This window comes from Papilio xuthus, unplaced genomic scaffold, assembly GCF_000836235.2.
Source record: "Papilio xuthus unplaced genomic scaffold, Pxut_1.1 DF827542.1, whole genome shotgun sequence".
NCBI classification, from domain to species: domain Eukaryota; kingdom Metazoa; phylum Arthropoda; class Insecta; order Lepidoptera; family Papilionidae; genus Papilio; species Papilio xuthus.
In genome coordinates this window covers 1,832,102-1,857,937 of record NW_013531107.1, presented here as the reverse complement: position 1 = coordinate 1,857,937, position 25,836 = coordinate 1,832,102, and the positions used below count along the sequence as shown (strand labels likewise).

The 25,836-nt window shown below is 31.7% G+C and overlaps 1 protein-coding gene across 4 annotated transcripts in view; it reads right to left on the bottom strand.

Moving 5' to 3' along the window:
* IRSp53 (Insulin receptor substrate 53 kDa) overlaps positions 1 to 25,836 on the bottom strand; it is a 128,585-nt gene that overhangs the window by 25,543 nt on the left and 77,206 nt on the right. For 3 of the 4 annotated variants that reach the window (XM_013313748.1, XM_013313751.1, XM_013313749.1), the window contains exon 4: positions 7,841 to 8,075. In XM_013313748.1, coding sequence (XP_013169202.1) covers positions 7,841 to 7,885 — 45 coding nt within the window. In that variant the 5' untranslated portion in view covers positions 7,886 to 8,075. Of the gene's footprint in view, positions 1 to 7,840; positions 8,076 to 8,146; positions 8,232 to 25,836 lie in introns of those variants that run through there. The other variant, XM_013313750.1, reaches the window with a different exon arrangement.

Genomic DNA, 25,836 nt, shown 5'->3' with positions numbered 1-25,836 from the left:
TTTTTTTAAAGTTGGTAGGATGACAAAATCTTTTTACACATATGTTTCGACAGTGAAAATTAACAGATAGACATGGTATAGATTTGTGTATATAAATGAAATAATATATAAATGTTTTCTTGTCTATATCTCTGATAGAATAACGGGTCTATAAAAGATGTGTCCTCAATTATCCATTAGGAATACACCAGCTAAAAGGTATACGATTTAGCCATTCGTCCAATTATTCAAATTAATATTTAAATTACAATGGAATTTAAATTTAAAAGCTTAAATTTGCAAAGTGAAAAAAATAAATCTTATCTTAATATTTTCGAGATCTTTAAGAGTGAGAAACGGCTACACATTAACATAAGAATTTTTATTAACAGTAAATTCGCAATATATTATTTTGATATATGTTTATTGCATGGTTTTTACAATAAAAGGTTTGATAAATATCTTGACCAGAAACTATGAGCGACTTACAAATAAATCAAACCCGAAAACTAAAATACAAAAAAATATTATAATTTGCCAACCAGAAACTAATAACTACAGTTTCTTAACGTTTATTTTTTTTCATCGAGATTTTTACAATATTGAAATGTATGTTAAATCATGAGTGTTACTTTTTATTTATATCCTTTTTAATTTTTTTAAATTAATACTTTATGTTATTTTATTGCACCAACCCTTTGGTTAATAATTAAAGTAAACTTAATTAAAACGCATTTTAATAAACAAAGAAACCATAGATATTGGTGTTAGATTTTGATGTTTCCATCATAAAATAACAATTTGAATCATAAAATGGCATTAAAATTACCTAATAACGAAATATTAGTATAACTGTTAATATGTTAGTGGTCATTTACATGATTGAGTTCCAGTGAGCTGTAAGTTTATTTCTTTCTGTTCACTTTTGTTGGTTGAGTGCCAATCACGTTCGATACACGCTTGTAATTTGCTCAATGCTACAAACTCAATAAACTGGCGTACATTCAGTCTGGTACTAACGGTCACTAACACTGTTGGCGATTCCTCAACTAGTAATACACGATATTTGCTATTATTTTGTTAGTTATTTTAAAAATTATTAGTTTAAATCCTTTGGCGTGAATGGCACGCTTTCATTACCAAGTCAAGTATCAGAATAATTAGTGAGGATAAACGACGACATTTTAGTAATGCTAGTGTTGCGCCAGTACACCGACACAGAGTCGAATTTTCTTCCGAACAGTTATAATGTTTACTTGAATGTTATTATTGTTAAAATTATTAATAGTATTTTCTTTATCGTGGTATCAGTGACCCGTATCACAAACCAACGGGTTCTACGCCATTCAAAATTAGCTGTTTCCTATACTCTAGTATAATATAGCTGAAGAATTTGTTGGCACATATATCTGGAAATACCAGTTAGATTTGATTAATTATAACTGTATTCTTTAACCTTATTGTTAACAAATTCCATAGACTAAAATAACGTTACAATGAAAAGGTAACCAGAAGAATACATCCAGTTTTGATACAAATAAGATATGATACAATTTAAGAGTCGTTATATTTTATGATAAAAATTAATAAACACAAATCAGTAGCAAATTCAACCAATAAACTCATAAAATGTATTAACCCGGTTAAGAAGATCGTAAATTGTTAGTAATTGGCACAATCAAACGAATCTTTGTGTGAGGCCTAAGCATAAATGCCGCATCAAGATTTTATGTTCATATGTTAATATACACAACTTTTTTAGCTCTCTCATTCTCATTTTCCAGTTATGCTTTTATAACTACACTAACTGACGCCCACAACTTTGTCTGTGTGAAATTGAGTGTTTATTTTATTGCAGAGTTATTAAGTAATTATAGTAAAAACCAACTATAAATCTAATCCGAGTTAAATGTTCATTTTTCATGGATAAAATGTTGCATACGTGTCCTTGCTCCTAATGGAGTCTACATAGTATTGTTATGCTAAATCTTATGCATACTCTTTGAGCCGTTTGGTAGTTAACTAGTTATACTAAACGCATTCATATCGCATATTAAGATCAGAAAGATTGTTCTTGTCCTTTCATCAAACGAATATTTATCTAGCGATGTAATAAAACTTGGAAAATGTTTACGTTAAAATGCAAATCTCGTTTTAGTCTCGGTTAAAATTTTGTCATCAACAAAATATCATTTCATTTCGTCGTGTTTTTGTAGATTCAGCGGTGGCACTCGGCAGTGGCCTAATAACTGTCATCCAGATTTAATATCACATCTTCCATTTTGTACGGGTTCTAACCAAGAGGCAATTTCCTTTCTTAAATTGTATTTGGGAGTATACTCGCTAACTAAATACATATGCAGATTAACGACAATTTTTATTTTTTCTATTTTTTTCTTTTTTGTGTAGATTACGGCTATGATAATAAACGACCTTTCATTAAAGAGGTTTTATTTCATTCTTTTCTTTTTGAAGTTGAAAGATGATTATAATGTTAACCAAATGCGAAATGTGTCGTAAAATAAATTATTAAAAATATTATTTCTAAGCCTTTTAACAAAAGTATAAATTCTAGTTAAATCGCTAGGCTTTTACTTCGTCGTTAATAAAATCAACCACCTCTTTTTGTAATTAGGTTAAAAGGCTTTTAAAAACTGACATTTTTATAACTCCTTTTGCTTTTCCCAAAAAGTCAGATTGCTACTGTTTTATGTCGCAAAAATTCTCGTCGCGCGACTGAAAATAGCGTTTATTATTTTTTATTAAAAAGAAGCGTTGGAATTTAAAAAATCAAAATAGATAGAAAATATTTTATCGTTCCGAGAAAACTTTAATATTGGCGCCGTTATCGAGTAACTGAGTCGCTTCATATGCCAAGTGTGTTCAAAATAGCTTCCGTAATGCTCAGTTTTGGAGATCGCATTTTCAAATGTACTAACAGTTTAACCTTTATAAAATAAAGAAATTTAATTTAAACTATAACTAGACTACTTTTACACACTATATTAAGATCACATATAGACAAATTTTAGATAATAATATGGTAAAAAAAGAAAGAAAGGTCAGAAACTCACGGTAAATCGATTATTTTAAGACTAACATCGAACACGCTTATTCCGCTAAATTACAACAAAAATATTAATCACGCATTTAATTCATACGCTTTCAAAAGCGAAAAATAAAGGCTAGTCACAAAAAACGACCTGATGTCCTTTAAATAGGTTCCCATAAGTAACACCGGCTGCGAACGTTTGGGCCAACAAATCGGTCGCGTTATGAAAGCTGTCAGTCGTTACCAGACCTTGTTTCCTGAACTTAAGTTTTAAGTGAGGATACATGTTGACATAGTTTTTGTTCCATTTAGAAATAACAGTTAAATAAGATTTTAATACCCACTAAAAATGTGAGGATTTATGTACTGTACTAATTCTACGATGGTTTTCATCTATAAACAATCTAGTTTTTGTTCTAATATAAATATCTAGTTAAAATATTTATGATTATTTTTTCATTATAATCGATTTTTAGATAGATATATCTCTCTATCTAAAAATCGATTATATCGATATAAAATCGATAGATAGATAGCTCTGTTAACGTTTCCTTCGATTTCTTTTTAAAAGTTACATAATATTAAGAATTTTATATTTTTTTAGAAACACTGATTAATATACAAATAAAAAACGCGGGAAGATAACTTTCACGTTTAATTTAACACTATGTTACGTAACACTTTCGACGGAAAATATATAATTCGAAATATTCAATGATTTTATCGACTTTCACATCAAAATGTGCGTAATACTTTTTTATATTCGATAAAGTTGTGTTTCTATTGATCACTCCAACTGGCAGATAATACCAATTAAAACTTTTTGGGATATCAAATTCGACTTTTTGTACAACTTCTGATTACGACTTCCATCCATAAATTGTTTTTATTAAACTAGCAGTCACCCGCGACTCTGTGCCGGATTAAAAAAAGGTTCCTGAAGGATTTTCCAGACAATTATTCGAATTTTTCTCACCTTTTAAACCTTCCCTAGACCTCCACGAACATCAAGACTAAGATAGGATAAATCCGTTCAGCCGTTCTCAAGTTTTAGCGAGACTAACAAACAGCAATTGATTTTTATATATATGGAAGATTATATAGACGTGTAACAGAATAGGATATTTGCCCATAGGTTTTGCACAACATTTTGCAATAACATACCTATTGTCATCTCTTTCACTCTCTTTAATAAGAAAGAGATGAACACGTTTAAGTACAGTTAACAAATTAAAGTAAGATTAAAATATATTCGTGCACCAAGCATATTACAAAGGTACGGTATATTGAAGTAGAATATAGTAAATTATCAACCAAATTGCACATTGAATATGTTGGGTGAATAAAGGTAAGCTCGGGTGCCCCCTATAAGGTCCCTATGGGTCCAGAACTTGGCCATTCTTATTCAAATGAGTGCGGGCAGATTCCCTCGAGGACCGTATTGCACCGAGATTCAGTGCGCTTCGACTATCTACTGCAGTTGCTATAATTTTATTAACATTCATTTTATCGTTGCCATTTTTATCGAATTTCACTTGAAAAGATTGCAAACATTATTTAATATTACTTATGCATACAAAATAGTCTAAATATAGTTACGTTATAACAAATTAGAGGACTTTCGTATAATATGTTATTTGGGTATTGTGTAGTACATTAAAGTATAATTATTATTAAAATCAGTCTAGTAGTTTTTAAGTTAAATTGTAATAAAAAAAAATCGATTCAAGCTACTGGGGGCTAACTGATAACTTATTTTATAAATTTAATCCACACTTATTACGTGACACTTATTACGTGATTTACGTGAGCGACGGGCCGCGTCCGCGAAATAATACCAGTACCACTCATCCCGATGAAGGGCCCCCGATTGCACGAAACTAGTCGGTGCCGCCACCGGACGAATATACGTGAGTGTTTAGCCGTGTTTACATATCACTTATTACGTGGCCAAGTTTTTTAGATGGTTTTATGTTGTGTGCCAGTAATTTTGTGTCATTGTCCGCACTAGACACGTCGACACCTTATTCACGCACGAAATATAATTCACTCTACGTTCGTGATACATTCTAAATGAACATACATGCAAAACATCCGGGTATTTGGTTATTTAGCTATATACAGTGTAAGATATAAAGACAATGAGATTACTAGAAGCATTGCTACATTTAACACCCTAATTCTAATATAATCCAAGTAACTTTTACGTTACGTATTTTATGAAATGTAGTTCGTCTGTTTATCCTTCTTACTTTACCTTTCAATATAGTTGTATGTTCTTTAATTGCTTGAAAAAAAAATTCCATCTAAAACCCTACAATCAAGCAAAGGAAATCATGCAATACTCCACACGAGCGTCTCTACGAACAAACAAACGCGACTTTACGACGAAAATTTACATTAGGCTGGTTTAATGTCGCGGAGCAATCTCATTCTGGGGAGAAAACTGGGTAACGTGCAGCCAGTGAACTTTGACCTCTCAAACAAGGGGTACCTCTTAATTTATCCGAAGTGCGACAGCTCGGTGGATGATGGTTTCATTGCGTCAGTTACGATACGTCGGCCGATATCGTAAGGGAGACAAATGCGCCGCATATCTCTAAGCTGTGTTACGTATACAGCCTTGGCATTCTTATTTTCGTAATAATTTGTGAATGGGTGTGAGATAATTATACGAGCCGTTTAAAATTCAGTTTCGGTACGCTTATTACGACAGGCGCAATTGTTGCTTTACCTGTATGTAGATAATTTTTAGGTATAAAGTTTTTGCACGTTTGCTTAGTTTTTGCAATTGTTTTTTTCGCAACTTAATTAAAAGTTTTAAAGTGGAACGTTAGATGTGGCATCCGTCTTATAATCGAAGTTTTTTAATTCTAGGAAGATGTAGTGGCAAAATAAAATGCGTATTTTGTATTGATTATCCATCGTCGTACTTAGAAATTTAAATGCCTAATAGTTGAAAAAATAAGCAATTTCTTGAAATGCAAATTTTATAAGCAAAAAAGTATATGGAAGACATCTTAAATAGCCTTGAAGATAATGTAGACAATTACTTTTGTCAGCAAAAACATTTTAGTAGTTCAAAGGTTTATCAACAAGGTAAAAACCTCTTTGATGAAAGTTTTCTTTTTTATTACCTGCCAGCTATTAAACTAGTAATCAAATTGGAAGGTTTTATTATTCTGTGGGCTCGAATAAAGCTACGGTATCTAGAGTAATAAACATTACAAAACAACAAGCCCTAAGTCCATTAAATTGAAATGACTCAGGGGAGTAAATTTGACGAATACGTTACAATATTCCGGCGGATATTAAAATAGAACTGAGATGTATAATTTCCATACTCATTATATCTCACTAATATTCATAATTGTTCAACTCTGTAATGGTACAAATATCCTTGAATATAAGTTTGTGGTTGAAATCATTGAGTTAACATGTAATATTATATATATATAAAATTCTCGTGTCACAATGTTAGTTACTATACTCCTCCAAAACGTCTCGACCGATTTTATGAAATTATCTATGCATATTAAGTAAATCTGAGAATCGGCTACTATCTATTTTTAAATGCCGCGCGGACGGAGTCGCAGGCGACAGCTAGTATCTCTTTAATATGTTTTATCTAGAAGTCTAGTCTCCACAAAGCTTCAAAGTATAAAATGCAATAGAACAAGTGACTTACAATTAATCGACGTCAAAATCTTACTATCATACAAAACAATATTACGTACTAATGGGTAGTAAATTTAAATATTTAGCTTATATTGTTTATACTCATATGTATTTCATTACATCGGTCTCCAAGCTGAACTAATTCCAGTTTATCTTGTAATTCAGCGGCGATGTAATTGCGCTCCGTAGGGGAAATCTCTTAATTTTCTCCATGGGTTTCTTATTCCTTTAATTGACGACAAAACGTTGAGAATTTACGACAATCAAGTTAATAAAACTGTTGGTGTATTATTTAGCTTTTAATGAAAATATTTTATTAAAAGAATAAAATTTGACTTTGAATTATTGACACGGCTTAGATTAATTTAATATATATTTTTTATATAAATAATGTATGTTGATTTTAAAATATAACATAAATATATATGGATTATATGTAATAGGCTACTACTACTACACCACTTGAAAGTAAACTAAATTAATTTAATTTATTATATTTCTGAACAGAAAATGACGATTCTATTCAAATTCCTGTGAATTCCTTTTTTTTATTTTATTATTAAACAAAATCTTTAGTATTAGTCTAAAATATTTTGTTAAGCTTTTAATCAATAAATTCATATTATTCAAATAAGAGATAAACTCTCTGGGTTATTAAAGATTCTTCTATACAAAGTATATTCAACAAGTTAGAGAAATCTCACGAAACATATTCACAAGTAAATATTTCGAAGTTGTCGGTTGACTTTTGACCTTGACATTTAAGAGGCAGGTGCACAAAGATCCGTCTACAAGATAATTGCCTGTGTTATTTTCACTTTTCTATACATCTTTGAATAAAGTTATATGTATATTAATAAACCAATAATTTTTTATATGTTGTGCAAGAAATTACATAGTTTCATAATAAATTATATTTAAAATCAGAAGAAAGTATGATGATTCAGGATTTTTTTTTAGAATTAATTAATTCATTTGCAAATTTGAATGGTGTTAAACTCAAACTTTTTCATGTAATATTAAAAAAATCACTTCAATTATTTTTTGTCTAACACAAATTTTAAAAGGTTTATTATAATTAAGCAACTTTTATTATGTGTAAAAATTACGTAAAATATAAAAGAATCCTACCTTGTAAATCCCGTCCACAAGTTTCGTAAGTTCTTCAGTCTCCATCGCGTAGGATTTTCAGCGAACCAAACGTCAACAAGTTACACTTGAAACTTCATCGGGAAACAAATAAAAGAAACTAAAGCGAAACTAGATTTTAACACTGTCAACACTAAATTCACATTTCATTACACCTTTGCACAATATTTTCTTCTCGATTGTACACGAATTATGTACGTAAATCCTTCAAGGACATCTGAAACAAAAGAAAAATATTAAAAATCATTCGATTTTTAAATTATTTAAGAAGTATTTTAGGGTTGTCACCTGTTCGATATTTGAACTATAGAGACGTGCGCTCTGAACGGAGTGAACGTGTGGAATCACCTATCGCTCGAGTATCAGCCGTGTCGATGTTTGGAAATACAGTGTAAACGAGACTTGGCTTTGAGACGTTGATGTCTAAACCACATCGTGTTTACTGTTAGACACTTAATTGTTTAGATAGGCGGGAATTCGGCTCGTGTGTTTTGCAACATAAATGACCTACATAAAACATATTTAATTTGTTGTCGTTTAAATTAATACCAACCAACTTTCACCTCATCTTTGGATTGATGTTCCTCATCTCTATTCATGATACAAATGTGATTAATGTATTATTACGAAAACTTTTAAATCATATATCTTCCAAGTTCTCAATCCTATCATCAAAGTCGGTTTTCTTTTAATTAAGCTAACGAACCTATTTACATTTAGAAACTTCGACCTTATTTATTTGAATGATTGAATGATCCTATTTGTTATATTATTTCATGTTCTGTAATTAAACAAAAAAGGTAAACTTTATAAGTAATAAATACCATTTATTATCTTAACACTATTACAATCACATTCCAAGTATTATATTGACTTATAAATAACATCATGAAGAATAAAGAATATTTTTTTGTTATATTATTGGTCATAAAATATTCATCAAATTTTAAATAATCTAACACATTACGTACAAAGATTAGTGTTATGAATAGACTCGAAACATGATATTTGTAATTAAGTTCGTGACACAAAACATTATAGTGCCGCTTACGAAATATCTTCAATGCCACAAGCTCAATCCGTAGTAAACACTCGATTTATGTGGCAAGATAACTACGCCTTAATGGCACATACAACAAAATAACAATTCGTAATTTCATACTTCATTTTGTGATAAAAAGTATAACCTAAGTCACGTAGTTTAAAAGAAGAATGCGCAGAATAATGACAGAAAACCCGATTATAGGGTTTTGAAAAGACAAGACACTTAATCTGTTCCTATGTCCGTGTTTTACAAGTGTATTAGTGTAATAATTGAAGGTACGGAGAATGTATTTAACACAATGTTGTAGGTACAGTTCCGCTGGCTATGTACCTATATTATTATTATATTTAGCTATATTATTTTCAAATAAATTTGTCTGTTTTTAGCGTATTAAAAGATTTATTAAGTTACTATAAATTCGTTTCACACGTCGTGATTTTTCTATAAACATCTTAGTTACGTGTCTTATATTCTAATGAGATAGAACAGAGTCTGAACGAATGTGAGCGATGTTGTATAATTTAGATACTTACACAAGCGATGCACTCAGTTCAATTTAATCGTATGCATAACCCGCCCACACTTGCTAGTTGCGTTAATAGATGCTAATGCTAGTTTCACACGATGACAGAATAGACAGAATACTAAGCAGTGCAAGTACAACAGTCAAAACAGTACTTGCTAATCTATCTTGAGTTTGTGCGTTCAAACAGCAGTACTGCAATGTCTACTGCTCTAACTCACTATTCTCAGCTTGTGTGTAACTAGCATAACAAGAGACTGTTATGCAGTTCTGATAAGTTTTTAACTACTTTGATATTGTTATGATTGGCTGATTGATATGGAAAGATGGATGATACTCTTTATTTCATGTGTATGTCATTATTTCATGTGTATATTACATCTTTAAATGAGCAATTCTTGTATATATATATATAATTGTAATCTCGGAATCGGCTTAAACGATTTTCATAAAATTTAGTATTTAGGAGGTTTCGGGGGCGATAAATCGATCTAGCTAGGAATCATTTTTACAAAATGTCATTTTATTCGTGTTTTATCGATAATCAACTTAAACATAAACTTAACGTTTTCTATCGATAAGACCGAAAAATATTATTCATATTTCATAATTTCATTAGTAATTCGTACTTAAATATAATTTCCAAAAAAACAGAATTAAAACAAAATATACCGAGCAAAGCTCGGTCATCCAGGTACTGTCACTAATAAGTTCAATATTTGTTATTAGTATAATTTTCATAAATTACGATATACAAGTTTTATAGACAGATAACAGAGTCTTAAAATTTTATTATTGTATGCAAAAGGAAAGATTTTTTTTTCATAGCGAACGGATGAAATTTCCTGTGATAAAAAACTGCTTACTAGCAAGTTTGAAAGTTTTGCTCGCGTCACATGGTATAAGAAATAAAACAAAATTCCTGAACGGATCCGTAACTTCATTTTGAACAAGAGAGATTTGCTTCGTTCCCTTGCATATGCAGCCACACGGGACATACTTACGAGAAGCTTCCTACTTTCTTTTCTTTCCCCCCAAGCGTAAGGAAACAAGCGACGGTTGCTTATTTCAGTCGGAACTTGTTTATTCCGGATTGAACTAGTAAGACTGGCATTTGGGACGCTTTTATTCATACCCGAAAGGACAACATGATGATAACTTTAGTAAACGAAGAACAATGAAGTTTATAAATTAAATCGTTAAAATTTTAAGAATTATGCAAAAACATTGAGTCAGAAGCGATCATAAAACATCTTAGAAAAGATAATAATAATGTAATGTATTATATTAAGAATATGAGAAATAAATAAGTATAATAATAAATTAATTAGGTTTGTTATTTCCTTAGCTTACATGTACACATGCCCATATCCGTGTTTCATGTATAAATCTACCTTTTGTAATACCTTTATTTTATTGAACTTAACAAATTTGGCCGTCCCTTCGACATTCATATCGAGTGTACTGTCTTATTTTAAGATATTACAGTATTATAAAGTTGGTCTCGTGTGCCAAGAACCAGAGGAGCGTAAAATCACTGTGAACCGTACGTGTTAGCACAAAACGCGTGCAGTCGAGTCGGCAGCGAGCAACGAACGCTGTTCTGCTGACGAACCTTGTTATCGTGAATATAACGTATTACATGTCTGGAAACTGCGTTTGAATATTCATATTTCTGTTCTTCACTTCGACAGATAAATGTGACATGTATCGATGTCTTTATATCTACAATTTCAGTTTATTGCGGTCGTAAAGATGTTTTAAGAAAGCTTGTTTAATAATATTTAAAGTTGAGAATTAAGAATTTATAATAATTGATGCTTAACAAAATGTTAATTTACTGTGAGTACCATCTTTAGTTGCAGTAGCTTTTATTTGTCCATAAAAACAACATTTTAGGCATACAATATGATTATGAGACTGGCTTCATTGGTGAAATGTTTAACGTAACCGTTCTCTAGTAATAATATCAAGATTTTAGTGTATAATCAGATCTGAATCAATGAGTTGTTATATGTATATGAAATAAATGATATTCAGCAGAGCCCCTGGGAATTTTTACACAAAGGGCTGCTGAATGATCCGTTAACAGACGACAACGATATTGCTTCAATTATTTACTATTTAAAATGATGTTATTTTTTATATAAATAAGTGAAAGGTGGTTTAAATAAATATCACTTTAATAAATTAAACTTTTTACGTTAAATAGAGACAAAAATGGTCATTTAGTTTTGCTTACATTTACCACAACAAAGCCATGTAGCACGATTCAAAGCTTTAATGAATTATTATTTTCCGTCATATTTAATTGTAAAAAGATATTGTGAAATAAATAATTTAATAAATGCAATCAATCAAAAACATAACACAGAATACATGTAATAAAATTAATTTAAAAATATTCATTGAATACATTTCGTTGATTAAAGAACGGTTACGTATAATGAAAACAGATGAAAAGTGTTCAACGTTAAACGGTTAATTCCAATACATATTTTATATTCATGGCGGCGGTAACTTTAGTCGTCATAATCCCTTTACCGACGACGGGCCATTACCTGTCACTGATTGCTGCAGTTTGGCTGAATAAAGCTAGATACACACGTGCGTTTTTGGTCTCGCGGCAAATGAACGCGAATGAGCCGCACCCGCGAGCGATTAACACTAGTAATACTTACAAACTATAGTAACTGATAGGAAGTCTTTTGTTACCGTAGAAAATTCACAATGTGTTTTCGCTATAAAATAATCTCTTTCAGCTGTTGTATACATGAGGCTAATTAGTACCTTGGTTCATGTTGTGAGTACCTTTTAAATCAACGCAAATCAATCAAATCGTTTGGGGATAAGACAGGTTATAGTAACTTTAACACTCAATTAACTTCGTTCGAACAATAATTCCGAAGTTATAGCCTGTTGCGAATGTGTATTGATTGTCGTACAAGTGCATTTTTTCGCCGTGCGGTTAAAACGCAAGTGTGCGACTGGCCTTACAACCCATCCGTTCGGAAGGCATACGTGCGTGTGCTTGACACCCAACAAAATTGGATACGTACCCTCCCACCGTAGCTTCTGCAGTATTCACTTATATGTCATGAAAGCGAAATGCAGTGATGGTAAATTTTGCTGAATTTTCAAACGATTTATTCAATTTTTAAAAATCACTATCTCGTCTCGACTTTTAACTTAAATCGAAAAATTATCGAATGTAAAACTTCCTATATATTTTTTATAACATGAAAAAATAAATGAATACATATTGTGTTTTTTACCGCTTCAAAGAAAAATACAAGTAGGTACAAATTTGTTTTGTGGAGATTAAAGTAGTTCGTATTCTTCGTTCCCCTAAAAGTAAACATTAGGAGGACCTGCCCGAATAATGTTTTGGTTTGTACACACAGACTGGAAGGGTCCTATTGTAGTATCGGCTACTGTAACGGTAATCTACGCAATTCTTTCGAAGCTATTATTGCGTTGGTAACAAAGCAGAACATTGTCCGTGACCCTCGCTAAGACTTGCTTCTTTACTAAACTGTTATTGGTATACGCGAGGGCGACAAAATATCAACAAAGTTATATCAGCTTATTACATTTTAGATTTTATCCATTTATATTTTCGGAATTGTTGCTTTTCGGTAAACATGGATTTGTATTATAATCGGCTCAAGAAAACTTCGTATTCAAAAAAATAGGTAACAACACTTTTGGTTTAAATTTTTTCCCGAAAAGCTCCTCTCTAAAACCCACGCGTTCCAACGAACTCGTAATCTTGAACAATATCTTTATAAATACCATTTTGAATAAGCTATACAATCGTGAAATGTTTTTATTATTTCTTCTCCTTTTGTTTATTTAAAAAAATAACTCTTATTTTTATAAGTTTATTTCACAATTTTAATATAAGTACTTCCTTTTGCTTTTTGTCTTATTATCGCTAGCGTAGTCAATCTCCAATTTAAATTGAATTACCCATGTTACTGTTACGTAAGGACAAATATTTTAGATAAATTATTGCATTTCACCATCGCAATGCTTGCAATTGTTCTTGCTAATTAATCTTAATGTTTTCCACCTATCTATAAAGCGAATTTCGAACATATATCGGTGATGTGCTTTTCTTATGTTTTTTGTAGCACCGCGCAACGTAGCCACGCGTTCCCGTGATGTGATACGATTGCTCAATTGCCGAGAAATTGCGACGCGGTTAAGCTTGCGGAAAATTGGCGATATCGTTAATATTCACCCGAAACTGGAGTTTCACGTGGCGACTACAAACGAGAGCTTCCATTAGATTTATGTCTCTGTCCTTTAAATGATATATCACCAACGACTCGCCGGCGAGACATCCGATACCTTAACGTCTACATGTAAGTCGATAATATCGTGTCTCTAGAATCAATCATAAAATGAAATCGAGATCGACTGAAAATGAAATCAGTTACACCGTTTATGTTAAATATAAGATTTTAATCGTAACATTACCTAACGTATTTGATTCCATGGCGTACATACTCTTTACATCCTTGTTTTCTTTATTCTGATAGGAAATGTTCGGTAAACAACTGTATACATATTTATTTCAGTCTTATTAAACATAAATCATATATGTAATTTAATATTATGTAGTTACTCAAACAGTACCCTACTGAGTCCAGGTAAGTTTAAGTAACTTTTTCCGGCGTGTTTAACCGTTCGCTTAAAGAAATTGTTGACAAAAATATTCCGATCATGTCGGCGCCCCTTGTTAGCGCTTACGAAAAATACAAGGAAATTTCCCCTTGACATCGCTTGCTTCTTAAGATGCCCAGTTGTTTGCTATTGAGTTTTATAACTAAAGAATTTTGTTTTTTACTTATAAAATTGCGCATGTTCATCTATGATAAAGGTTTTATGGTTTATAAAGAACTTGGTTTCATAAAGAAACGATATTAACAATTTAAATAACGAAACTTAAAATATTATATACTTTAGCCATATAGTTAGAAAAAAAATGACTGGGTAAGAAAAAAAATAACAATATATGTAAAGTTCAAAAGCGTAAAATGAAATCAACCCTTTATATTCAAAAACAACTTATCGAGTATGGTGAATATTAAAAATCATTGCTCGAACGTTCATTTTTTATTAGAATGCTGTAAAAATTGTTTATAGCTGACATGGTTTACGTGTCAGATAGTTTTATGCATAAAAAAACAGATGGCATTTGTAACTCTTTGTATGAATAAACGTATGATGTGTGATATGAAAACGCAACTGTTATTTTTATTCACGTTCGTTTCCGTAAAATAACACTCGCTATTTGAGCCATTGGTTAACTCCCACTTTATTAAAATAATTTTTATTTCAAGCATACTTTTTAATAAAAAGTCAAATAGAGGTACTTCGTCAAAATAATTAAACTTTTTGTGAACTTTTACAAACATTGTTTTTTGAAAAAAATACAAATTTTAACTTAGCGTTTATAAATGATGAAAAACTCGGTCACCTACTTTACAAATACTCATACACAACTTTAACTCATTCTGTGAGAATTAAAGCGTATCAGTTGCTGTTAATATTTATTCCGACAATGTGTGGAATGAAGAAACGAGTCTGTTAATTCCGACTAACTTACTGTTATACAAACTTCGTGCTCCCCAACCGTAACAACGTGAGTCGTTTTTCCTCATTACAGCCTCTTCCGAACCATAATAACGAATATTCACGCAAAGGGAATCGACGTAGACACGCCTTAATAAAACTTTGCATAGCAACTACCTTTCATTTTTAAACTTCGCCCGACGATAGCGAAAGTTTACGAAATCATAGCGTCACCTCCCTTAATCAATTATTTCCATTTCGACGAATCCTTTTAAAGTTCACTTTCAGAGTATTTTATACCTCTTTTTGATACTTATTTGTTACTATTGGCTGTCCGCGACTTTGTCCGCGCGGTATTAAAAAACATATTTAGTAGGCTATGTGTTCTTTCAGACTATGTTGTATATACATACATATATTCCAAATTTCATCGAAATCCGTTCCGCCGTCCTGGAGATATTTTCAAACAAATATCCATCTATCCAGCTAAATTTTAGTATTCATAATATTATATCGCATTATTATTTAGTAAAAAGTAAGATAGTAAGATACTATATAGTATCAAGTATTATATTTTATTCAGTAATAACTTGAGGGAAATATATTAAATCAAACATATAAACCTGTAAACTTCTTAATACAAATGTCTTTGAGGTTATTACTACCTACTCTTGCTTAAAATATGTACCACATAATATGATATGTTCATAACATAATAGAAAAGAAGTATAGCCTGCAAGTACTACAAAAAACAAGGATCATTTACCGTCCAGTTAAATACAACGTTTATATCAATTAAGGGCACTTCCGAAGCCCAACATGTAATCATATTCGGAGCAGGCGCGGCGTAACTCATGACAGGATAACCGGAGGCAAAAAACAACGTGTCTGGTCAACCCTACAACCGCTGTTTATTGCGAATTTTACATTCGCTTCACCGCCGACCCGACGTTTACAACACTTTTTGACTCCTTTATTAGGCAATTATTAACCGCCAATCAAAAATCCAATTCAACGCACAATTATACGCAAATTGCATTTTGATCAGTTCAACTAACAATAGGTTTGACAACAAGTTAATTTCCATAACAATGTTATATAGACAAGTTTCTATACGACCTCGTAACAATTTCAGCCACCTACAGGAGTCTATTAAAGGTCGTTGGTTTTATGTTTCCTCTCTAAAAACAAAATAAATCAATAACTAAGAGTTCCACTATATGCTTCCAAATCCATACGTAATCTATCAATATGCTTCAAGCATATATGCGTTATGCGTAAACGTGAAAGGAGTGCTAAGACCTTCTAATAGTAGGAACCGTTGAACCACGGAAATCCGTAAACAAGCTTACCCTTCTAGACTGTAAACTTAAATGCTTTAGCAATTATTTTGTGCCCAATTGAAATAATATAATAATTATGTTAAAAAGATTAATTACTGTGTGTTAATTCGCTAATTTTGTCATTTTAATTAATTTAAAATCGTCTCTATCTTGTGTTTCGCGTAATATTTAAATTGTTTTTTTTTTAAGATGGAGGACGAGCGCGTCGTTAAATGATTATCAAAATAATTAGCGTGTACTTAAGATTTTAATAAACCAAAGAGAACATTATGCGCTGCTTAATAACTTTACTAGCTAAAGAGAAAACTCCAAATCCGGCTTAAGCAGTACTGTTCAAAGCCCTATAGGTGTGCAAACTTTCCACTTTCTAAACGCACCGACCTGCCTTGACTATAAATGCAAATTAATAGGTACTATTTGATTATATTAAACTTTTAATAAATTAGAAATTTCGAATATTAATATATTAAGTTATTTAATATTTTAAAGTTAATATATTTATATTAATACCTTCCTGCGTAAACCAGTATAAATTTAAATTAGTATTTTATTATTTAAATTATGTTAGACTTATATAAAGACACTAGTGGCCAAGACAGACGTTGTCTGACAATTTGACACTGCGATGGTAGCGCCGTCTGTCGGATCCAATGTAAAACATTCCAAAATCAACAACTACTAATAAATTAAAAATTAATTAAAAAAACATTGTCCAGCGGACAAAATTGTGAATCTAAACCATTCCCAGATCCCCTTGAACACACACAAAAAATTTCATCAAAATCGGTTCAGTCGTTTGAGAGAAGTTCAGTGACATACACACTCACAGAAGAATTATATATATAAAGATATAAATATGTTGCAAACTTCTTAATATTATTAACATGCCTTTATGTATAAATTTATTACATAAAATCGTTCGTCAATCTTTTTTATAAGAGAAGGGGGGCAAACAAACAAACACCGAGGTGGTCATCGACGTCCATGGACAACTGTAATGCCACAGGAACCGCAGATACGTCGCCTATGAAATGGTGATGGTGATAATAAATATTAAATCCAAAAATGACACTTTCAGACAGTTATACAATGCCAAGATTTATCTACTTATTTAAAAAAAAAACTGCTTATTATTTTATAATAATTAAACTTTACGAAAAATATACGTAGAGATGTAAATTGCATATTTTTTTTCTTTGCATTGCCAGTGTGAAAGGGATCAAAGAGACTAATTGCGTTGCGACTAACGCGAGATCCGTCACTTAATCACTGAACGCGAACGCTAATTTAAAACTAAAAGGTAAATGTGATTCGCTTGTTTTGCTTTCAATGGAATTCCTTTACGTTAGCGCTAACGCAATTCAACTAGACGTTTTACATTTCAAATACTTCACATTTCGTAATATTACATTACTCTGTGCAACTCGGCCGAGATGTATCTACTTAACAAATATTACTGTTTGGTTTTATATAGTTGTTTTATGACAATATTATTATGCCAGTATTTTACAATAATTTAATTTTAAAATGTAATAACTTTCTTTTGTGAATATTTTATTGGAATGAGATTAATCGTCAAGGAAAAATATGAACTTACGACGTGAAATTTGCAATGTCTTATTAGTTTCTAAATTTAAAAAAAAGATAAATAATGTAAAGTGCAAATGTAAAGCTAGTCGCCTACGACTCGATCCGCGTTGAATTAAAAAAAACATAATTAGTAGCCTATGTGTTCTTACACACTATGTTCTATTTTGGAGATATTTTCATCATCATCCATCCATCTTAACATTCGCATTTATAATATTAGAAAGATTTACTTCAATATATACTTAAAGACTAAGTTATATTATGTATAACATTTTACACATTAAGTAATTGAAAGCTTTATAGTGTCGTAAGTCAAAAGTGCTCGGCTAAGTATCAATTTTCGCGAAAAGTTTTCCCTACGAACAACGGTAAAAGCATTGTTTTACGACGTTACAAACTAAAAGCTAAGACTTTGAGTACATCTCACGCTGAAGCGCGATATTGCATACTCAAATACGTTGTAAAACCACTACATACTTACTTATTCTCTTATTTTAAACCTATATTTTGCTTTAAAAGTTAGGCATAAAATGATTGTATAAATTTGTTTTTATTATTATATTATTATATAAAAACTTTAATAAATATAATATCGATTAGACAGCAGAACTAAAAACCTACAGGGTTTAAGTGTACTTGGTGGTCGGTCGCTAATTAATTTATATTATAAAATCAGCAAGTTAACAAATACAGACGTCATTAACAATTTCACAATTATATTAAACAAAAAGAAAAGAGATTAAACGGTTTTCAGACTGTAAAAGAAAGATAAAAAAGCAAGAAACAAAAAATAAATAAGTAAATAAATAGATAAAACAGTTGATTGTGAAGTTGTAATAAACATAAATTATTCTCAATTAATTCGTCTTCTTCCTTAGTTCGGTATACACAGAATCTATTACTTATATACAACTAGCTGTCGTCTGCGACTTCGGCTCATCTACGTTCTACATCTATGCCAAATCCAGCGAGATCCGTACAACCATTCTCGACATATCTTCAATCATCCATCCATCCATAAAAACATTCGTATTTATAATATTAGTAAGAAGTAAACTTGTTATTATTGTCCATAAATTATGGTAAATATAGTTCTATGTTTATTTACGTTGCTAGAAACCTTGGTTATGTTACCTTGTTGCTGCACGCCTTGGCCTATGACATTTTGGTAATTGTTAGTTACGATGTTACGTCCGTACGTTTGGGATATTCTGTGAAAGCGTTTCGAAAACTTGTCTGTTGATAATGCTTACACGTTATTAACTAGGACAGGTGTTAAGGTTAGTTTAAGAATGGGGTTTCGACCACCAAGAAAGCTAAGTAAGATTTTTTTGACAATTTCTAAAAACATTTTTTAATATAACACATAGTCCCTTTTCACTGTGCCTCAAACAATTATATTGCTTATTTGTAAAATGTTTGATTTGAAATAATTTTGAATTTATTCCCTTTTTTTAATAACAGAAGGGGGCAAACGAGCAGCGGGAACACCGAGGTGTTCAACGACGCCCATGGACATCAGCAATACCAGAGGAACCGCAGATGCGTTGCCGGCCTTTGAGGTGGTGATAAGCTCGCTTCTTGAAGGGCCCTAAGTTCTTCCTTGTCTTAATTTATTTATTTCCAAAACGCAATTACGATATATCTGTGGAATAAATCTTAAATTACAGTACTTTCATTAAATCAATATGAAAGTGATTATTAATATAATTAGTCCAACTGAACTCAAGATCATAATTTTAAATTAGTAGTAGTAGTTTAAATAAAGTAAAAATAGTTTCCAATGTAAATTTTCGTTTACATTCTAGTCTGTACTGGGCGGCAATTTCTTATGATTTACAAAATATCATAAATAACACGCAAACATAAATAATAAATATTCATTTTTAGTTACATTTTTCATTGTTTTAAGCGTGAGATAAATCTATTATATTGACAAACAGAATACACGCACAATATTTCTCTATATTTATTCAACGACTGGGATTGTTTTGTTTCCTTCTATATTTTGTCTCATTGAATCTTTTACGTATTTTGTTTTGATAGAGAAAAATTTTCTCGGTAGTACTTACGGGGAGGTCGACCTTTCGCCAGTCTACTTCACCACCTGCCGATTTAAACCGCTTACACTAAATAAATCTATTTTGCAAAATTTAATATTTTGAAAGTGGGATTTAATACTTAGTGCTATATCGCTTTATTTAATGGCTGTCGGTGAGAAATTATATTTAAGTACGAAATACTAATAAAATGATGAAATATGAATAATATTTTTCGATCTTACCGATAGAAAAATTTAAGTTTATGTTTAAGTTGATTATCGATAAAACACGAATAAAATGACATTTTCTTAAAATGATTCCTAGCTAGATCGATTTATCGTCCCCGAAACCCCCTATATACTAAATCTTATGAAAATCGTTGGATTCCGAGATCGTTGGACCGATTCCGAGATTCCAATTATATATATATATATATATATATATAATACAAGAATTGCTATATTGCTCATTTAAAGATATAAGATATAAATTTTACCGCGAGACAGTTCATGTGTAGTTAATTTTTGTTTAGATTCGTATGTTTTATGGGCAATCTGTGGTTTTTGAGTAGTATACTCCTATATAGTTTTCTTTTAGGTTCAAATGTACTATAAACTTTAATAGTATATTTATTCAAAGACGTAAAATTAACGAATACATTATAATGCTTTTAATGATTCAACCTAAAAGCAGTTGTGACTTTCACCTGTGTTTGTTGACATTTACTATTGAATTCAGCTGCTAAATATCGCGTATACTTAGCATTTTAACCATTGATTGTTGAACAAGATAGTTTTATGACGATGATTTTTTTTTATAATAAACGGGATATAAACAAACGGTGAGCGACACACTTTGCTAATTTAAAAAAACTGTTTTTTTTTCACCAATATCAAGATCTGTCAGTGTGTTTATCTTACTCTTTTATAATTCGATCTAGGAATACAAAATAGAAGTCGGCAACTAGCAACAATAGTTTACAATAATAAAATGCAAATCAAGCCATGTCCTGTCTATAATTAAGTAGGTCTACTCCGGTAATTTTAAGTCTACGTGTGAATTGCAATAAAGGTGTCACACGTGCAAGAGATTAGTGCGTTTTCGTCACTATTCTAATACTATTGTTGATTCAAAGCAGTAATCGGATCCGAGGGTACAGGGCCGCGTCGATCCTGCGCAGTTAATGGAATTAAACACAATGCAATTACAGACAATACGGCAAACGTCAGCTCTGTTATAGCATAGTGCACCTTGATTGTGTAATGGGCTTAGTTTTGCTGGTAGAGGGCGAATTACTGGTAAATACTACAATCCGCTTACGTTATCACTTCAAGGACAATTCACTATTGAACACTAGAAGTAGACATCTCTATACATAGCTACTCTGTGCACACTATACTTTATGGAAATCTCATTCCAAATACATTATCTCAATAATCTATGTCCCTAAAAAGATAACAGACTGTGATAGAGATAATAAATTAACAAATTAGAAAGATTTAAAAGCGAACTCCGACGGCTGATTTATAGCTATCATTTTTTTTAATGGCCCATTCATAAACCAAAAGCCATTTCACGTCGCCGATTAGACCAATGTGCTCTGATTGGTATATTAAAACGTCGTAACACGCCTTGTTTAAAATCGAGACATTTATCACTAGTGGTTCTTATTTAAAGTATTGGTTTTCCAAATTCATATTGTGGTAAAATTTAATATTTAAACGTTAGGGTTCATAAGATAAATCTCATAATGTACAATTTGAACCACTATACCATCGTAGACGATAGTGAACATTGGAATTCTTGACAATTTAGGAATACGCAAGCTTGAAATATTTGAAGTGAATCCAGAGACGTAACCAAAGCTACCTCATCCGCCGCTAACGGAGCAATGTAGTAAAGGATAATCCCATTCCGACGCTCGCATTCAAATAAAATTGCAACAATGCTTACTAGCTTTAAAAGTTTACTTTTAGAAACAAGCTTAAAGCTTTTATTGCGTCTACCAAAGTGTTTGAAGCTTTTAATTTTGTAGCTTAGATTTTTGTGTGAATATTTATGTTTATTATGAATTTTCAAATAATTTGCACGACTGGCGAGTGAGATTTCATGATACTACAATATTAATGAATTAGTGTTGTGTGTAAAACAAGTAAAGCTATAGATTGTGCGACTGCTTATAGGAAAAAGGTCAGGCTAATACTGTAAAAAATTACGTTTTGGCTTTCTGTAAAATATGTTTCCTAAACAATGTAAAAGTTTGTAATATTTGAAATAGTTTTACGTAAATTTCCACACAATCTGTGGCAGTAGTTGGTGTTTGAAACAGTATTCTGGGCGAGGGCGCGGGCTGTAATCGGTTTAGGCGAGCCTCGGCGACGTGCCGAGCCTACCAGCTAACGCCCCTACGTGTTATATCATATGTCGCCATATTATATTCCTAAATTTGACTACATTTTCTACGCTAAAATAATAAAATTCATAAATGTTGCCTGTATCAACATACTATTGACATATTATGCTAGCCGTCGATATATCGACGTATTATTAGATAGTAGCCTTTTTTCAGACCTACTGAATATGCATATAAAATTTAAAAAAAAAGTTTTCATGAGTTAGTAAAAATCAATGTGTTGTTTATTACGAGTGCGTTCCTAATCCACTGGATAGATTGATAAACTTTTTATAGGATTTAACAATTAAATTTAATGCTAGTAATACATATAGAGTATTATATTGGTGTTAGCGGCACTCAAGCCGCATCTCAAATTCCGGGCGTCGAGTCCGTTCACACGCGCTGCATCGCAATAACGCTGACCCGTCTGTCTTATACGCAAAGGAATTCGCCTCTAAAGCGTACAGCCAGCTACACTGAACACGATTACATATTAAAACGTTAACTATTCAAGATAACACTGACAAGGGACAACAGATACTAAAATACTATAGAAATTTGGTTTTAAACAACTTATATATTCCTCCCCATCGTAAACAAAGCTAATAGATTTACTAGTTGTTTTTTTTTAATTTTAAAGCTCTATAAAGTATCTTTGAATGCAGAAAATATTTCCGAATTTTAAAGCAGTAAAATAAAATTGTTTCTCGTGATTTTGTTCTTTAATTTTATATGTATTTAGATGTAAATACCTAGTCATTCAATCCATCGTAATAATTTTAGTAAAAATTATAATATAGTTTTTTAAATAAATAGTTTTGAAGCATACACCAGGATGCTTCTTCCTGTATGTCTGATGTTAACTTAAGGGACAGATCTACAAGTCCATCGTAAGACCTGTCGTATTGTGCGGATCTGAATGTTGGGCCACCAAGGTTTCGGATGAAAGAAGATTGCATGTAGCTGAAATGTGTATGCTAAGATGGATGTGTGGTGTGACAAGGAAGGATAAAGTTAAAAATGTGTATATTAGAGGAAGTTTGAAAGTAGCGCCAGTAATCGAGAAATCGAAGAGTAAAAGATTAGCGTGGTTTGGACATGTTATGAGGAGGTATGATGATGATATAAGCAAAAAAGTAATGAGATTGAATGTGGATGGCTACAAGGGTAGGGTAAGACCAAAAAAATTATGGAATCACTGTGTGAAAGAGGATATGCGTAAGAAGGGGGGTAGACTCGGATATGACGGCTGATAGAGATGTATGGAGGAGTAGTACATACTGTGCCAACCCTCGATAGGGATAAGGGCCGGTTGATGATGATAGTTTTTTAAATAAATATTTAGTAAGAATGTTTACTTCTCCGATCTCACTCGGGTGCAATATAAGAAAATAAATTACAATGAATACTACAGTAAAAACACTTGACACCGTCTCGGGTAAGGAATAAAATACAATTGAAGATTCCCTGAATTTCAACAAAAGCGTTGACAACGACACAAATATTCAGCACAAATACATTTGTCCTCGAAAGGAATGCCGATGCCGCAATACTGGTACGGGTATAAGCCTTTTATAAATGGGTCAATAGCTCTGTAAACTTCGACTCTTCATAAGAAAATATCCATGAAAAGGCGCCAAACTAATACGTCGGTGATGCTAGTTTCACACGAATGCCAAGCAGAAGGAGAGTACAGTACTGCTATTGTTAAAAAACACAGGACAGAAGCAGCACGTCTACTTTTCTCCTTTTGATGCCCTCGTGTGAAAGTGTCACAATGTTATAAAATAGTGTTGGAATATAAAAAGGGTCCGCAGTATATGCGGTTATCACTCACCTTTATAGGCACTAACGTTAAATTACGATCGTATTTCCCTTCCCGGTACCAGATTCTAATGATAATTGACGACAGCGTAGTTAAAAAGATGGGTTGCCAAAGTTAGATCTTATCGAAAGTAAGCTGCCCCTCCCTACGAAAACCAACGTCTGCGATATTTCAATTCCATTCTTGAATAGGAAATTTTTCACTTGCCCTAAATAATTTTGATTGCTTTCAGAAACTTTGAAGAAAAAAAAATCGGAGATCAGATATCAAATTTCAAGCAATTTTTATATCAATTTCGAAATTAATTCAAACATTTTTTTATTTTTAAAACACGCTGTATTAGGCATCGTGTTATGCAATTAGATATTTTTTTCCGTAACACTCGCAAACATTTGTTATTCATCAAATTCTTAAAAAGAAATCAAAGGGCGCCCTTTTCCGAGATGAGATCGTAAAATATCAGAAATGAAAGTTAATAAGTACTTTTTGAATTATGCAAATGGAAGCGGCAACGTTTTAAAAACGCGAGTCTCGAGAACAAACCGACACAGCAGGTGGAGACTAAAGTAAACAGAAAATTGCTAATTCGTTCGCCGTTTGACTTGAATATTTGCTCCGCGGCCGCCAAAGCGAAACTGGTTCAGTTTCACATCACTTAGGAATACAAGTTTTCTGAATGTTTATTTGTCCGTTTCCCTCGGAGTGAAATATTACTTTTTCTCTTTCAAAGTACTGCGAACTGACTCTTTGACTACGATACTTTAAGGCTTCTGGTAAAGGTTTTTGTAATTGATACTCCTTTAATTTCGAGACTTGAATCGTATTTTGAGTTTTGTCTGTGTAAATTTATTTGAATCACATTAATAGCGACGGCAAAATAAGTACTATATTTCTAAGAAGAATCCCGACTTTTCGAAAATTATTCATTTTTATTCTCTTTAATTACAAATAATATTTAATTAGAGAAAAATATTTTCCATATATAAAGTTATTGAGCCGTACGTTTTGTCTAAAAAAACAGACGGAAGCGTAACACAATGAAATTCATTTACCTTATTTTTGTATGATACACTGGCCGGTGCCTATATTGCGAAAAGAAAAAAAAACAATTTTGACAAGCGACGTACGGGTAAGCTGACAAGTCATATTGATTAATCCGATGTTAGATTTATGACATAAATAAATCAATATTGGCAAAACAAACAGAGCGACCCGACACTCGTAATGGATACAACGTTTTCTGTTTACCCTATTGAATTTATGATACAAAATATTAACCTTAAAACTTTTAAAAGACCTACTAATATTGTGCTGTCGAGGCATGTCTTTATATATAATTCTTCTGTGAGTGTGTATGTCACTGAACTTCTCTCAAACGACTGGACCGATTTTGTTGAAATTTTTTGTGTGTATTCAAGGGGATCTGGGAATGGTTTAGATTCACAATTTTGTCCATTGGACAATGTTTTTTAATTAATTTTTAATTTATTAGTAGTTGTTGATTTTGGAATGTTTTATATTGGATCCGACAGACGGCGCTACCATCGCAGTGGCATATTTTAAATAATATTCGAATTTTAATTTTAGTCTGTCCCGACAGTTAGGACCAGAATGTTTTAGCTTATTAAAAAA